At 43.9% G+C, this 15,248-nt stretch overlaps 1 protein-coding gene across 1 annotated transcript in view; it reads right to left on the bottom strand.

The window, feature by feature from the left end:
- Window positions 1-3,558: 3,558 nt before the first annotated feature.
- The window catches only part of LOC125454327 (transmembrane protein 237-like), a 34,396-nt gene continuing 22,706 nt past the window's right edge, over window positions 3,559-15,248 (bottom strand). The window contains exons 12-13 of the mRNA XM_059647644.1: window positions 11,095-11,216; window positions 3,559-6,216 (exon numbers count right to left, since the gene is read on the bottom strand). Coding sequence (XP_059503627.1) covers window positions 6,149-6,216; window positions 11,095-11,216 — 190 coding nt within the window. The 3' untranslated portion in view covers window positions 3,559-6,148. The remainder of the gene's footprint in view (window positions 6,217-11,094; window positions 11,217-15,248) is intronic.

Here is a 15,248-nt window from a genome sequence, read left to right on the forward strand (position 1 = left end):
ATCCTACGGTTTTCAGACCCAATCATGAGTCATCCATGACCCAGTCACAATCCCAATCCCGGATCTGTCCCTGTTTCCCAATCCTAGGCGTAAATGAAAATTGGTGATTTACCACAGATAATGTTGTTGACAGGTAAAATGATGGTCAAGAGTAAGAGAGTGTCAACATAGGAGTTGATGGGTAGGTGGGTGAAGAGAAGTGGTTGAGGGGTCTCCATGATTTCCACTATCTTAAAGCACCTGTCCTTGGTGAATGTGTTTAATTCACGATGCGTATACCTGAAAACTTTCCCTTATCTTTAACACAATCTGTGGCCAGCCAGTTTTGAGTTCTAATTCCAATAGATTTTCTCATTTTGCATCTAGGGCTGTATCCTTCCAACTCACTGTTCCAGTAAATTATGAACAGTATGGGATATTCATCCCCTTAATCATGGTCACTCTTTCAATCAGATAGATTATGGTTGATAGGTACTTCAATTCCATTTTTCTCCATGTCCCTTGGTCCAACAAACTATTGATGATTATAGTTGACATGGGTTCCAGTGTCCCTTTATCCTTTGTGTGGGCACTTCTTGATTTCACTCTTGTTGGCTTAGTTCTAATTTTAAAATTGACGCGTTAGTGTGATTATGACAGTGTGCAGAGTTTTTGGAACGTCATTGTGTTTAAAATGTGTTCCTAAGTAGGGTGTTTTGACTTTGTTTTCCTCTGTGTTTCTTGCCAGGCCATTATAGAGGATGTGAAAAATGGAGTCTTCGGTAATAATGATCTGATTGGAAGATAACAAAGTGTGAAGCTGGATGAACACAGCAGGCCAAGCAGCATCTTAGGAGCACAAAAGCTGACGTTTCGAGCCTAGGCCTTTCATCAGAGAGGGGGATGGGGAGAGGGTTCGGAAATAAATAGGGAGAGAGGGGGAGGCGGACCAAAGATGGACAGAGGAGAAGATAGGCGGAGAGGAGAGTATAGGTGGGCAGGTGATAGGTCAGTCCAGGGAGGATGGAAAGGTCAAGGAGGCGGGATGAGGTTAGTAGGTGGGAAATGGAGGTGTGGCTTGAGGTGGGAGGAGGGGATGGGTGAGAGGAAGAACAGGTTAGGGAGGCGCGGACGAGCTGGGCCAGTTTTCTGGTTTGGGATGCACTGGGGGAAGGGGAGATTTTGAAGCTTGTGAAGTCCGCATTGATACCATTGGGCTGCAGGGTTCCCAAGCGGAATATGAGTTGCTGTTCCTGCAACCTTCGGGTGGCATCATCGTGGCACTGCAGGAGGACCAGGATGGACATGTCGTCTAAGGAATGGGAGGGGGAGTTAAAATGGTTCGCGACTGGGAGGTGCAGTTGTTTATTGCAAATCGAGCGGAGGTGTTCTGCAAAGCGGTCCCCAACCCTCTGCTTGGTTTCCCCAATGTAGAGGAAGCCACACGGGTACAGTATACCACATTGGCAGATGTGCAGGGTCTGATTGGACATAGTCAGCATGGATTTGTTAATGGAAAATCTTGCTTTACAAGTCTATAGGTGTTTTTGTTTGAGCATGTAACTAACAGAATTGATGAAGGGGAATTTGTGAACAAGAGTGTACATGGATTCTTGTAAGATTTTGAAATAGTCCCCCACAGAAGCTTGGTCAGCAAAATTAAAAGCACATGGTTAGAAGGTAATATACCATGGATCAAGGATTGACTCAGAGGCAAAATAAACAGTGGGAGTAGAATGACCATTCTCGCATTGTGACTAATAGGATACATATAGATCAGTCTTTGATCCCCAACTGTTCACAATATATATCAATGATTTAGAGGCAGGAACTGAATACAATATTTCCGAGTTCGCAGATGACACAAAGCTAGGTGGGAAATGTGTGCTGGGAAGAAGACACAAAATGGCTTCAAGAGAATTTGGACTAACTTAGGAAATGGGCAAGAACATGGTAGATGGGATATAAAATACGAAAAAAAAAACATGTTTATTCACTGAAAGAACAGGTGTGCAGAACATTTCTCAGATGGTAAGAGGTTAAAAATTGTAGATATTCAATAAAGGACCCCAGGGACCTCCTCAATAAGTCATTGAAGACTAAACATGTAGGTGCAGCAGAGAATTTGGACAGTTATTGGTACATTAGCCTTCATTTCAAGGGGAATTTCATAAAGAAGTAGTTAAGTCTTGTTTCAGTTATAAAGAAACTTGGCTTGGCTGTACCCGGAGTAATATGTGGAGTTTTGTTCCCTTGCCCTAGGTAAGATGTTATCCACAGAGACAATACAACAAAACTTTGCCAGACTTGTTCTTGGGATAGTGGGACTGTCCTATGAAGGGAATTTCGGGGAAACTGGGTGAGTATTCTCTAGCATTTCAAAGAGTGAGAGGTGACCTCATTGAAATTACAATATACTTAAAGGAACAGGCAGGGTAGATACCGGTAAGATGCTTCACCTGCCCAGGGAGTCTCAAGCTGGGGAACACAATAATAATACAAGGGAGAAGTCCCTAAGGACTGTGACAAAGAGAATTTTTTTACTCAGTGGATTGAGAATCTTTGGAATTCTGTATCCCACACAGCTGTGGAAGCTCAGACTTTATAAAATTTACTCATGAGACATGGGCATTGCATTTATTTTGATTGACATTTTTAAATATAAGTGCCATAAAGGATATGGAGATAATGTGGAGAAAAAGGCACTGAAGTAGATTTTAACCACGATCGCACTGAATAGCAGGGAAGGCTTATTAGGTTGCCTAGCCTGAACCTGCTGCTAAGTTCCTATGGGTTGATACCAACTCATAGACAACAATTAACATCGAGGCAAGTACTGGTTTCAGCACTGCAGTATGGCCAGCAATGATGGATATGTCGCTCAGCTCGCAATCCAGAGAAATCAATTCACATCACCCCACAGAAGCTGAGGAATTTAATTGTATAAAACCTGGAATATTAAAAGGCTAATTTCATGTGAAACGAGTGGATTGTTTTTTAAAAAGAAGTTCTTGATCACCACTATCTTCTCAAGGGCACTTGGACATGGGCATACAATATTAGCCCTACCAGAGGTTCACATATCTTGTAAATGAATTGGTCAGATCACATTTTGATTTCTGTGTTCATCTCTGGGCCCCTTATTTAGAGAATGATGCTAAAACCCGGAGAGAATGATAACTGCCGCTGTCAAAGGAGATGATAGAAGCAGATGCAATGTTTAATAGGCATCATGACAGGTATAAGAATAGGCAGGGATTAGAGGAATATGGACATAATGCCTTGCTAAACTAAGTCATTTGCCTGTCAGCGCAGTGTTGATGAAGGGCCTGTTCCTGTGCTGTACTGTTCTCTGTTCTTTGACCCCTCTCAGATATTGCATGTGGCCTTTGCTATCGGGATCAGACACTGCAGACTCACTTTGCAGCTACACAAGTGCAGAATGGTCTCTTAAGCACAGCGCAGAAGTGACTGATTATCATAGAGTTGAACATTGGCAAGAACTGTCTCTTGTTCAGGACACAGTTGAGAAAAATTGGGGAAATGGTACTTTAAAAGAATGAAGAAATCACAATAACATTTTGATTCAAATGCTTTATTTTACCGTGATGGTATAGCTCATACATCAAACTAAAAATTGAGAGATAACAACTTGTACTTATAACCTCAAAGTTACAAGGAGCTTTACATCAATGAAGTACTTTTGAAGTTGCTGTTGTAGTGTAAGAAACACAGCAGTCAGCTGTGCACAGCAAGATTCCGGAACTAGAAATAACATAAATGACCAAACTGTTTTATTGATTGCAATTGTCAGATAAAAGTATTGGCTGAGACACTGAATTGTAGTGAAAGATGTTTCAAATTCACTTGCAGAAAGAGGCATCCCTGACAATGCACCATTCCCTTTGTGCGGCACTAAGCTCAAACTTTATACACCAGTTTCTCTAGTGGAACTTGAATCAAAGATCTTCTGATTACGGAAAGATCTGAGCTGTGACTAATAACTGTAAAGCATCAACTTAAATTCTTCCCGATGACAGGTCCAACCTACAAATCCACGATCTAAAACACATTTAAGCCCAGGAGGTAGGTTCTGAATCTAGTCTTCCTTGACCATCCTTGGTCCTCAAATCCACTCTATCTCAGAGGGAAAGATACGACCCAATGTGCTCCATGACCTTCTATAAATAATTAGTCACTCTAAAGCAAACTGTGAACTAACAGTGGCCCTCACACTCATTAGCCAGATTGCTCAGTTCTACTTGTGTTTATATTATTTATTGTTTTGTTTCCTGCAGTAATTTAGCAATAAATAAATCTTAAATCAGAACCTCAAGCTTTGTTGGTATCAGTAACTTGAGGTGGAAAAGAACGAATAGCGACATGGCCCTTGAGATTTCACGGCAATGACTAAGATGCAAGAGTGACTGTTGATGCTGTTGAGAAGAATCCATCTCAAGAGTCGTTTTGGATAAAAATTCCTTTCATTTATAAGAGACAATTCATGTTTATGAGTGAGGCTCACATGCTTTATGTGTCCCGAAATATTGACTGATTCTGCTGAACTTCTTTTTAAAGAGATATGCTGCACAACAACCTTCTACTTCCCCCTCCCTTTTCAAAAATCTTCTCAAATTCGAACTAACACAGCTGTTTGGCTTAACCTGTATACAGCTCCCTGGCAGTTTTGGCAATTACTATGACCAGCTGCCAACTGTTTCACTTTTGGAGTAGGTACTGAAGATGGCAGTTTTACTGCTTCTCTTTTCCACTTTATTACATTGTTGGAAGCTGCCAAAACATGAGTAAGGCAGGCCACTGTTTCACTGGTTCACATTACAGAAACAGGCCAATCGGCCCAACATCAGCATTTGCGCCTCATACGGTTCCTCCCATCCCTCTTCATCTAATCCTTTCTGCCTCATGTGTTTATCTAGCTTCCCTTAAACTATCATTGAGTACTGGGCTCTGCACCTCCTGACAACTTTGCTGAGGAACATGGAAAGATTTTCCTGTTTGTGAATGGTTGGATAACATACAGCTCCGTCTACACTATCCAAAAAACACTCCCAGGACAGGAATGGCAGAGAGTTAGATACAGTGTAAATGTCCCCCCACACTGTCCCATCAACACCCTAAGGGTGGGTACAGATGATAACTGATACTGAGTACAGCTTTCTCACCACTGTTCCATCAAACATTACCAGGGCAGGTACAAGGTGGTTATTCTGTCCTAAAAATCATCTTCATCCCCGTGTCAGAACTGCATCCCTTATTGCATCAATATGTGTTTTTCTAAACTTATTTTCTGCATTGAGCATCTGATAAAATCAACTTTGTCATCTTAGCAAAGTTAAGGAGATGCCCACATTCCACAAGTGAAACAAAGAGAAAGTGTTCTGCTTTAGGTTGTTTTGAAAGGTAAGCATTTATTCATAACTCTCCTGAAACTAGCAAAGCAAACTTTAGCTCCCTTGATCTGAGCAGTATCTGAATCTGGGTGTCAGTTACAAATGACAGTATACAACGCTACTTGATACCCAATCCAATATTACAGTTAATTAGGGGTATAAGTCAACACAATATAAGAGCAGGACTTCTTCTTTATCAGCCCCAAATAAATCTTGATTTTGCATATACTCAGCGTATAAATTGACCCCTTCCCATACTGTTGGTGACATGTTGTGCTTGTATTAGTAGTCAGCCTCAATTTTCACCCCACAAGTGAATATTTTTCTTACTGGTACTTTACATCTGAGTGCAGGAGATTCAGCAGGCATTCAGCAGGTTTTTGTTGCAAGGATGCACAAAAGTTTAAGACACACCCACACAAAGAAGTCACTGCAAACAGAGATGGAGGCCACTCACACCAGCATACACAATGATCCAAGTTTCAGAAGTAATTTTTTGTAGCTTCAAAGGTTGACTTATACCTGATATCTACAGGACTGTTCATATTGGATCATGAGAAGCTATAGCATGTGATGTGGCCAACCTTTCAACTTCTGTCAAACAGAGATGGAAATTGATTTCAGGGTAAAACGTAAGCATGGGTATCTGCACCAGACAATTTGATCAATACAGCTATACAAAAGGAATTCAAAGTCCCTTGTAGCCAGACCATTCAGATGTAATGCTCCACACACCTTCAGTACTAAAGGCTCATACTTTATGCTTGAGCTTTAATTTTCTCATCAGAAGCACCAATGTCATTCATGTGTGATGCAAACTCCGATTCTGCAAAGAAAAATGAAAACTTTGGTGCACTGAGCTGTTCATAGCGAGACTCCATTTCAGTAGTAAATGGTCAGCCCATGAAAATGGATATCACTCAGATGATAATATGACATCTTGGCTATACTTCCTGCTGTTCATTAACTATAGCAAGAATTGTACAGATGTTATACATTCCTGCAGTACATTTTTATGAAATTCCAGTAATGCAAGATAATATGATTTCAAGAACTGGTTGACTTTATTTTTATTCTCCAAAGAGATTTGATGAGTAACCAGTTGAAAGCAATATATAAACCCTGAATATGGATACTTATGTCAAGCATATCCATTGAATTGTCATAAAAGCTGAACAGGTTCATTATGTCAGTTTTACATCACAGAAACAGGCCAATTGGCCCAACATCAGCATTTCTGCCTCGTATGGTTCCTCCCATCCCTCTTCACCTAATCTTTTCTGCCTCATGTGTTTATCTAGCTTCCCTTAAATGCATTTATTTTATTACCTCAGCCACTTTTGATGTTTCATACACTCATTCTCTCTAGATAAAGAAATTCCTCCTGAATTCCTTTTTGGATTTATTAATGACTATCTTGCATTTGACGTAGATCAAAACTTCTTCACAAGTGGAAACATTTCCTCTTCAGCTATCCTACCAAGGCTTTCTTCAATCTTACAAGACCTCTAAAACCTTTACTTTTCTATAGAACACAGCCCCAGCTTGTTCACCCCTTCCACCTTTCTCAATACATATATCTTCTCAGTTCTGGTATAATCATAGTGTAAAAATAATTCACAATCTTTCAGTGCCTCAGTAACCCTTTCATAATATGGATACTAGACAGAGAGGAGTAATCCAAGTACGGTCTAATGGCTTATGGTTCAATACAAGTTTAATGTAAAAGCTCTGTATTTCAATAATGCGCTCTTGATATGAACTCTAGTTCTTGGTTTGCTTTTATTAAATGGCTTTAACAACTAGTTGGAGTTTTGTGCATATGTAGCCCTTAATTTTACTCTTGATCTATCCAATTAATAGAGTTGTATCAATTTAGACTCTTAACTAATATCCTTTAAGGCAGAATACCTGATGTTTTTTTCCCCTCCTGGTGTGGCAGATGTGATTCCAGTACCTTGCCAATGTGATTGACTCTTAATTGCCTTGTGCCTAGCAAACTTTTTGTTTGACAGCAAACTACTAAGTGATAACAAACAGCTTCACCTCCAGCAATTAAAGAGCAAAAGCACCTTTCTTTATCAAGTTCACCTCCTCTGGCTAACTTAGAAGCATGAAAAGAATGGCCATATTCCACGCACAAAAAAAGAATGGACAGGAACTGGGAAAATATAGTTGTGCGATATCCTTCACAGTCGAAATGGTTATCACTGACCATCTCAGTTAACACATGCTTCCAAAGAGTTTTAACAAAGTTTGTCATGCATTATCTAGCAATAGATATTATTTGCAGCAGAGAGGACAAAAGCAGAGAATATGGTGAGGAGATAACAATCAGGCTGTCTCAAATAATTTAACTTGTATAACAGCTTCAATGTCGTAAGATGTCCCAGAGTGCTTCACAGGAGTGTAATCATATACTGACAATGACCCAATGAATCAATAGAACAAGTGACAAAAAGCTTGATCAAAAGGCAAAGTCTTAAAAGCAGGGGAAAGAGAGAGAGAGGCAAAGATTCAGAGATGGAATTCCAGAGCTTAGAGACTAGACATCAAAACTATATCTGCAATGGGCAAAATAAGTCAAAGATGCACAACAGGCCAAAATTGGAGGAACGCTGAATTCTCAGAGGGTTGTTGGACTGAGGTAGGACTGAAGGATGTTACAGCGATGGGGAGGAGTGAAACTGTGGACAGTTTTGAACACAGGATAGAATTTTAAATCGAAGCATTGTTGGACTGGGAGCTAAACTAGGTCAGCAAGCACTGGGATGATAAATGAACAGGACAAGGTGTATGTTAAGATTTGAAAAGCAATGATTTGGGGAGTTCAAATTTACAGAGGACAGAAAATGGGAGGCATTGGAATAACTGAATTTGAAGTTCATAAATGACAGATATAGGTTGTGGTTGCAACAGACCAATCGATGCAAAAGCAAAAGTAGACAATATTACAGCACCTAACAGTAGGCAGTCCTGGTGGTAGGACTAACAGAAATAGGAGTAAATCATAAGGCCACTTGAGCCTGCTCCACTATCCCATATAATTCTAGCTCTTCTTCTATCATAATCAATTTCCCATCTTTTCCTCATAATCCTTGTTTCCAAAAGACTGTCTCTCCCGCCTTGAATGTAGTCAATGAAGGAACACCACACCTTGCTGGGGTAGAGAATTCCAAAGAAGCAAAACCCTCTGAGTGAAGAGATTTACCACCTGTTCCTAGGAATGACAAAAACAACCAACCTGTCCTGGATTTCCCACATAGATACAATGGTGAAGAAGGCACAATCACACCTCTTCTTCATGAGGTGGTTCAATTTGCGATGTCAATAAGGACCCACACCAATTTATAGAGATGCACTAGAGAAAGCGTGCTGTTCGGGTGCATAATAGCTAGCACAGTAACTGCTCTGCTCAGGAGCGTAAGAAACTACATAAGGTTGTGTGACAGCCCAGACCATCACAGAAGCCAAACTCCCATCCAGGGAGATAACAAGGTGTAGAGCTGGATGAACACAGCAGGCCAAGCCATATCAGAGGAGCAGGAGAGTTGATGTTTCAGGCCTAGACCCTTCTTCAGAAATGGGGGAGGGGAAGGGGGTTCACCAAGCAGAGGCTTGGGGACCGTTTTGCAGAACACCTATGCTCAGTTTGCACTAAACAACTGCACCTCCCAGTCGTGAACCATTTCAACTCCCCCTCGCATTCCGCAGATGACCCGTCCATCCTGGGCCTCCTGCAGTGCCACAACGATGCTACCCAAAGGTTGCAGGAACAGCAACTCATATTCCGCTTGGGAACCCTGCAGCTCAATGGTATCAATGTGGACTTCACAAGCTTCAAAATCTCCCCTTCCCCCTACCGCATCCCAAAACTAGCCCAGCTCGCCCTGCCTCCCTAACCTGTCCTTCCTCCCACCTATCCCCTCCTCCTACCTCAAGCCCCACCCTTCCCACCTATCTCCTCCGCCCACCTCAAGCCCCACCCTCATCTCCAACCTACTAACCTCATCCCGCCCCCTTGGCCTGTCCTTGCTCCCTGGACTGATCTACCTCCTCCCTACCTCCCCCCCCTACACTCACCTTTACTGGCTCCATCCCCACCTCTTTGACCGATCTGTCTCCTCTCCATCTATCTTCTCCTCTATCCATCTTCTATCTGCCTCACCTTCTCTCCCTATTTATTTCAGAAGCCCCTTCCCCTCCACCATTTCTGAAGAAGGGTCTAGGCCCAAAATATCAGCCTTCCTGCTCGGCCTGCTGTGTTCATCCAATTCTACACCTTGTTATCTCAGATTCTCCACCATCTGCAGTTCCTACTATCTCTCCCGTCCATGGACTCCATTTATATCTCTCATTGCTGCTGAATGGCCGCCAACATCAAAACTCCATGCCACCCAGGTAATGCTCTCCTACAATCTCTTCTATCAGACAGAAGATACAGAAGTTTGAACACACACACCAGCAGATTCAAAAACAGCTTCTTCCCTGCCATCATCAGACTGACGAATAGATTCTCTAACTTAAAATATTGTGCGGTATACTGTGCGGTATAATCTCTATGACTCATTCTATCCAAATTTTTTTTTCCTCTCTATGATTTGTATGTTCTTGCATACAATGATCTGCCTGTGCTGCTCACAAACAAAGCTTTTTACTGCACTTGGGCAGAAAATATGTGGAGATGCTAACACAGGTTTTAACTTTACAGAACTGTCACAACTGCTTTAGCACAAGAGGAGGCCATTTGGACCATTGCATCTGTAACAACTTTCTGAATGAATAATAGACTTAATTCTGTTCACCCACTTTCTCCCTGCAACAATGTACATTCTTCTGTTTCAGATCAAAACCCAATGCCATCCTGAATGCCTCAAATGAACATGCTTGCATCACACACTGAGGCAGCGCATTCCTGATCCTAATCACTCATTGGGTAAACAAGTTTCTCCGCATGTTGCCATTGCTTCTTCTGCTAATTACCTTAAATCTCTGTCATAGAGACATACAGCTTGGAAACAGACCCTTCGGTCCAACCAGTCCATATCGAACATCATCCCATTCTAAACTGCCTGCTCCTGGCCCATATCCTTCCAAAGTTTTTCTATTCACAGGCTTATCTAAGTATCTTTTAAATGTTGTAACTGCCCACATTTACCACTTCCTCAGGAAGTTCATTTCTCACCCAAACCACTATGTGTAAAAAAAGTCTGCCCCTCATGTCTTTTTTAAAATCTCTTTCATATCAAAAAATTGTCCCCAGTCTTGAAATTCCCCATCCTCGGGAAAAGACACCTACCATTAACTTTATCTATACACCTCATGATTTTATAAACCTCCCATACTCCAGTAAGAAACATCCCAACCTATCCATCAATATTCTTAGATAACCAACAGCATGAAGGAAAGTCACAATTAGCCTTTTTCTCTTTTTATACGGTAAGGACCAATTTCCAGTGTTAGCTTTTCTTCCATATTTCCCAAACTTGCAATTTTCCCATACTTCGTTCTGTCCTTTGAAATATAAACAGTCACCTCCCACCATTCTGAACATTTTTTCTCCTCAAGCCATTGTACATTCTCAAAGGCTTTCAGACCTTCACTACACAAAATGGTAATTGCTGATTTGTACCTAGTCCCTCTTCCATTTTATTCTGTTCACCACTGGGGTGATGATCATTAATCATAATCTTTGCTCATTTACCTTCAGTATAGTCAAGCAGAGGATGGTATGACAGGAAGACCCAGGCCAGTCCAACCAAGATGCTCACTACAAGGTTCACTATAATCCAAGGGCGCAGAATGTGAAACTCTGATCCAGAAGGCCTGGAGAGAGACAGGCAGTGACTCATTCAATAACAGGTCCTATAACAAAACGCTGTCGACTTTAAACCTTGCAACATACTACCGAGACGGGCATTGAATTTCACTCGGAATTCTAACATTCAGAAGGTTACTACTTTCAGTGGTTATGATCCTGTACTAACTGCCTAGAGTTTAGGATTTTAACCAGTTTGCAGAGATGTGAATTGCAAAATTTGTGTGCTACAATTAAAAAAAGTGAAAGCTGCTGATTGTTGCAAATACTCAGAAGGAACTGCCACTTCTGTCTAATCTAGTCTATTAGTGAGTCCAGTCCCTTATTACATAGTTGATTCTTCATGTTTTCTGGGTGACAAGCACAGATTATAGAGTCACTATATCATCATAGTTAGTGGGGAATCCAATTTTATGCTACAGAAGATTTAACCATATACATAATAACAGAGATCTGCTCTGAGTTGGGAGTAAAGTCAAATGTTGCAAAGTGCTGACAACCAGTTGCATTTACCAGGCACAAGAAACTAAAACAAAACACTTACAGAAAACAATTAAAACTCAAATGATATCAGAGATAATAGGAACTGCAGATGCTGGAGAATCCAAGATAATAAAATGTGAGGCTGGATGAACACAGCAGGCCAGGCAGCATCTCAGGAGCACAAAAGCTGACGTTTCGGGCCTAGACCCTTCATCAGAGAGGGGGATGGGGGGAGGGAACTGGAATAAATAGGGAGAGAGGGGGAGGCAGACCGAAGATGGAGAGAAAAGAAGATAGGTGGAGAGAGTATAGTTGGGGAGGTAGGGAGGGGATAGGTCAGTCCAGGGAAGACGGACAGGTCAAGGAGGTGGGATGAGGTTAGTAGGTAGATGGGGGTGCGGCTTGGGGTGGGGGGGAAGGGATGGGTGAGAGGAAGAACAGGTTAGGGAGGCAGAGACAGGTTGGACTGGTTTTGGGATGCAGTGGGTGGAGGGGAAGAGCTGGGCTGGTCGTGTGGTGCAGTGGGGGGAGGGGACGAACTGGGCTGGTTTAGGGATGCAGTTGGGGAAGGGGAGATTTTGTAACTGGTGAAGTCCACATTGATACCATTAGGCTGCAGGGTTCCCAGGCGGAATATGAGTTGCTGTTCCTGCAACCTTCGGGTGGCATCATCGTGGCACTGCAGGAGGCCCATGATGGACATGTCATCTAAAGAATGGGAGGGGGCATGGAAATGGTTTGCGACTGGGAGGTGCAGTTGTTTGTTGCGAACTGAGCGGAGGTGTTCTGCAAAGCGGTCTCCAAGCCACCGCTTGGTTTCCCCAGTGTAGAGGTAGCCACACCGGGTACAGTGGATGCAGTATACCACATTGGCAGATGTGCAGGTGAACCTCTGCTTAATGTGGAATGTCATCTTGGGGCCTGGGATAGGGGTGAGGGAGCAAGTGGGGGGCAAGTGTAGCATTTCCTGCGGTTGCAGGGGAAGGTGCCGGGTGTGGTGGGGTTGGAGGGCAGTGTGGAGCGAACAAGGGAGTCACGGAGAGAGTGGTCTCTCCTACCTAGGTGTAGAGGCCCTCCGATTCTTCCTGTCCCGCAGGCCCAACCAGTCCCCCTCCACCAACACCCTCATCCACCTAGCCGAACTCGTGCTCACCCTGAACAACTTCTCTTTTGACTCCTCCCACTTCCTACAGACTAAGGGGGTGGCCATGGGCACCCGCATGGGCCCCAGCTATGCCTGCCTCTTTGTAGGTTACGTGGAACAGTTCCTCTTCCGCACCTACACAGGCCCCAAAACCCACCTCTTCCTCCGGTACATTGATGACTGTATCGGCGCCGCCTCTTGCTCCCCAGAGGAGCTCGAACAGTTCATCCACTTCACCAACACCTTCCACCCCAACCTTCAGTTCACCTGGGCCATCTCCAGCACATCCCTCACCTTCCTGGACCCCTCAGTCTCCATCTCAGGCAACCAGCTTGTAACTGATGTCCATTTCAAGCCCACCGACTCCCACAGCTACCTAGAATACACCTCCTCCCACCCACCCTCCTGCAAAAATTCCATCCCCTATTCCCAATTCCTCCGCCTCCGCCGCATCTGCTCCCACGATAAGACATTCCACTCCCGCACATCCCAGATGTCCAAGTTCTTCAAGGACCGCAACTTTCCCCCCCACAGTGATCGAGAACGCCCTTGACCCCGTCTCCCGCATTTCCCGCAACACATCCCTCACACCCCGTCTCCGCCACAACCGCCCAAAGAGGATCCCCCTCGTTCTCACACACCACCCTACCAACCTCCGGATACAACGCATCATCCTCCGACACTTCCGCCATCTACAATCCGACCCCACCACCCAAGACATTTTTCCATCCCCCACCCCTGTCTGCTTTCCGGAGAGACCACTCTCTCCGTGACTCCCTTGTTCGCTCCACACTGCCCTCCAACCCCACCACACCCGGCACCTTCCCCTGCAACCGCAGGAAATGCTACACTTGCCCCCACACCTCCTCCCTCACCCCTATCCCAGGCCCCAAGATGACATTCCACATTAAGCAGAGGTTCACCTGCACATCTGCCAATGTGGTATACTGCATCCACTGTACCCGGTGTGGCTTCCTCTACATTGGGGAAACCAAGCGGAGGCTTGGAGACCGCTTTGCAGAACACCTCCGCTCAGTTCGCAACAAACAACTGCACCTCCCAGTCGCAAACCATTTCCACTCCCCCTCCCATTCTTTAGATGACATGTCCATCATGGGCCTCCGGCAGCGCCACAATGATGCCACCCGAAGGTTGCAGGAACAGCAACTCATATTCCGCCTGGGAACCCTGCAGCCTAATGGTATCAACGTGGACTTCACCAGTTTCAAAATCTCCCCTTCCCCAACTGCATCCCTAAACCAGCCCAGTTCGTCCCCTCCCCCCACTGCACCACACAACCAGCCCAGCTCTTCCCCTCCACCCACTGCATCCCAAAACCAGTCCAACCTGTCTCTGCCTCCCTAACCTGTTCTTCCTCTCACCCATCCCTTCCCCCCAACCCAAACCGCACCCCCATCTACCTACTAACCTCATCCCACCTCCTTGACCTGTCCGTCTTCCCTGGACTGACCTATCCCCTCCCTACCTCCCCATCTATACTCTCTCCACCTATCTTCTTTTCTCTCCATCTTCGGTCCGCCTCCCCCTCTCTCCCTATTTATTCCAGTACCCTCACCCCATCCCCCTCTCTGATGAAGGGTCTAGGCCCGAAACGTCAGCTTTTGTGCTCCTGAGATGCTGCCTGGCCTGCTGTGTTCATCCAGCCTCACATTTTATTACCCAAAACTCAAATGATGATGTCTCCACTATTCAGTAACAGTTCTACATATGATTATCTTATCTGTAATAATATTAGGGTGAAACTCTGCAATCGCACCACCTTTGGATCTAAAAACATTAAGATGTTTGAGACCAAATCCTGAACTAACAAGTGGTTCTCATATTCTTCTTTAATCCTCTCCTGAAGATGCCAACAATGGTAACACCGATAGTAAAGTACCCCTTTCATCAAAGCACACACAACCTATGTTGATAGATTGATCGACAAGATTGCAGCAGAACACGGATAATACAGGTCATGAATAAATAAAAAGAAATCTGCTAACAAACTCTTCAACTGTGGACATTTCTATGGCTTTGCGTAAGCCAGGATGTGCCGGTTCACTGTTTGACCTGGGCAGCAGAGCACCAGAAGTGGTTTCAGAGGCTGAGTCTTCAATGAATTACCAATCAATCTCCATTCAATTATTTTCTCTTGTCTGCCACTAACCAGCATTTCAACATTGTCAACATCATACAAACAGTTAGTTGCCTGTATTAAAAAAAAGGCTCACTGAGATGGGATGGGTACAGAATAACCCCCTCACTGAAGCACTTCACAATAACATCTGTACTCCTCTTTCAAGTGCCTGACACAAACGGTGTGGAGATGTTAGTGGTTTCCTGAACTGACTAGTTTTCATGCAAATATTTCGTCCCCTTTCGAGGTGACATCTTCAGTGCTGTTTAGCGT

The sequence above is a fragment of the Stegostoma tigrinum genome, chromosome 7, assembly GCF_030684315.1.
Source record: "Stegostoma tigrinum isolate sSteTig4 chromosome 7, sSteTig4.hap1, whole genome shotgun sequence".
NCBI lineage: Eukaryota > Metazoa > Chordata > Chondrichthyes > Orectolobiformes > Stegostomatidae > Stegostoma > Stegostoma tigrinum.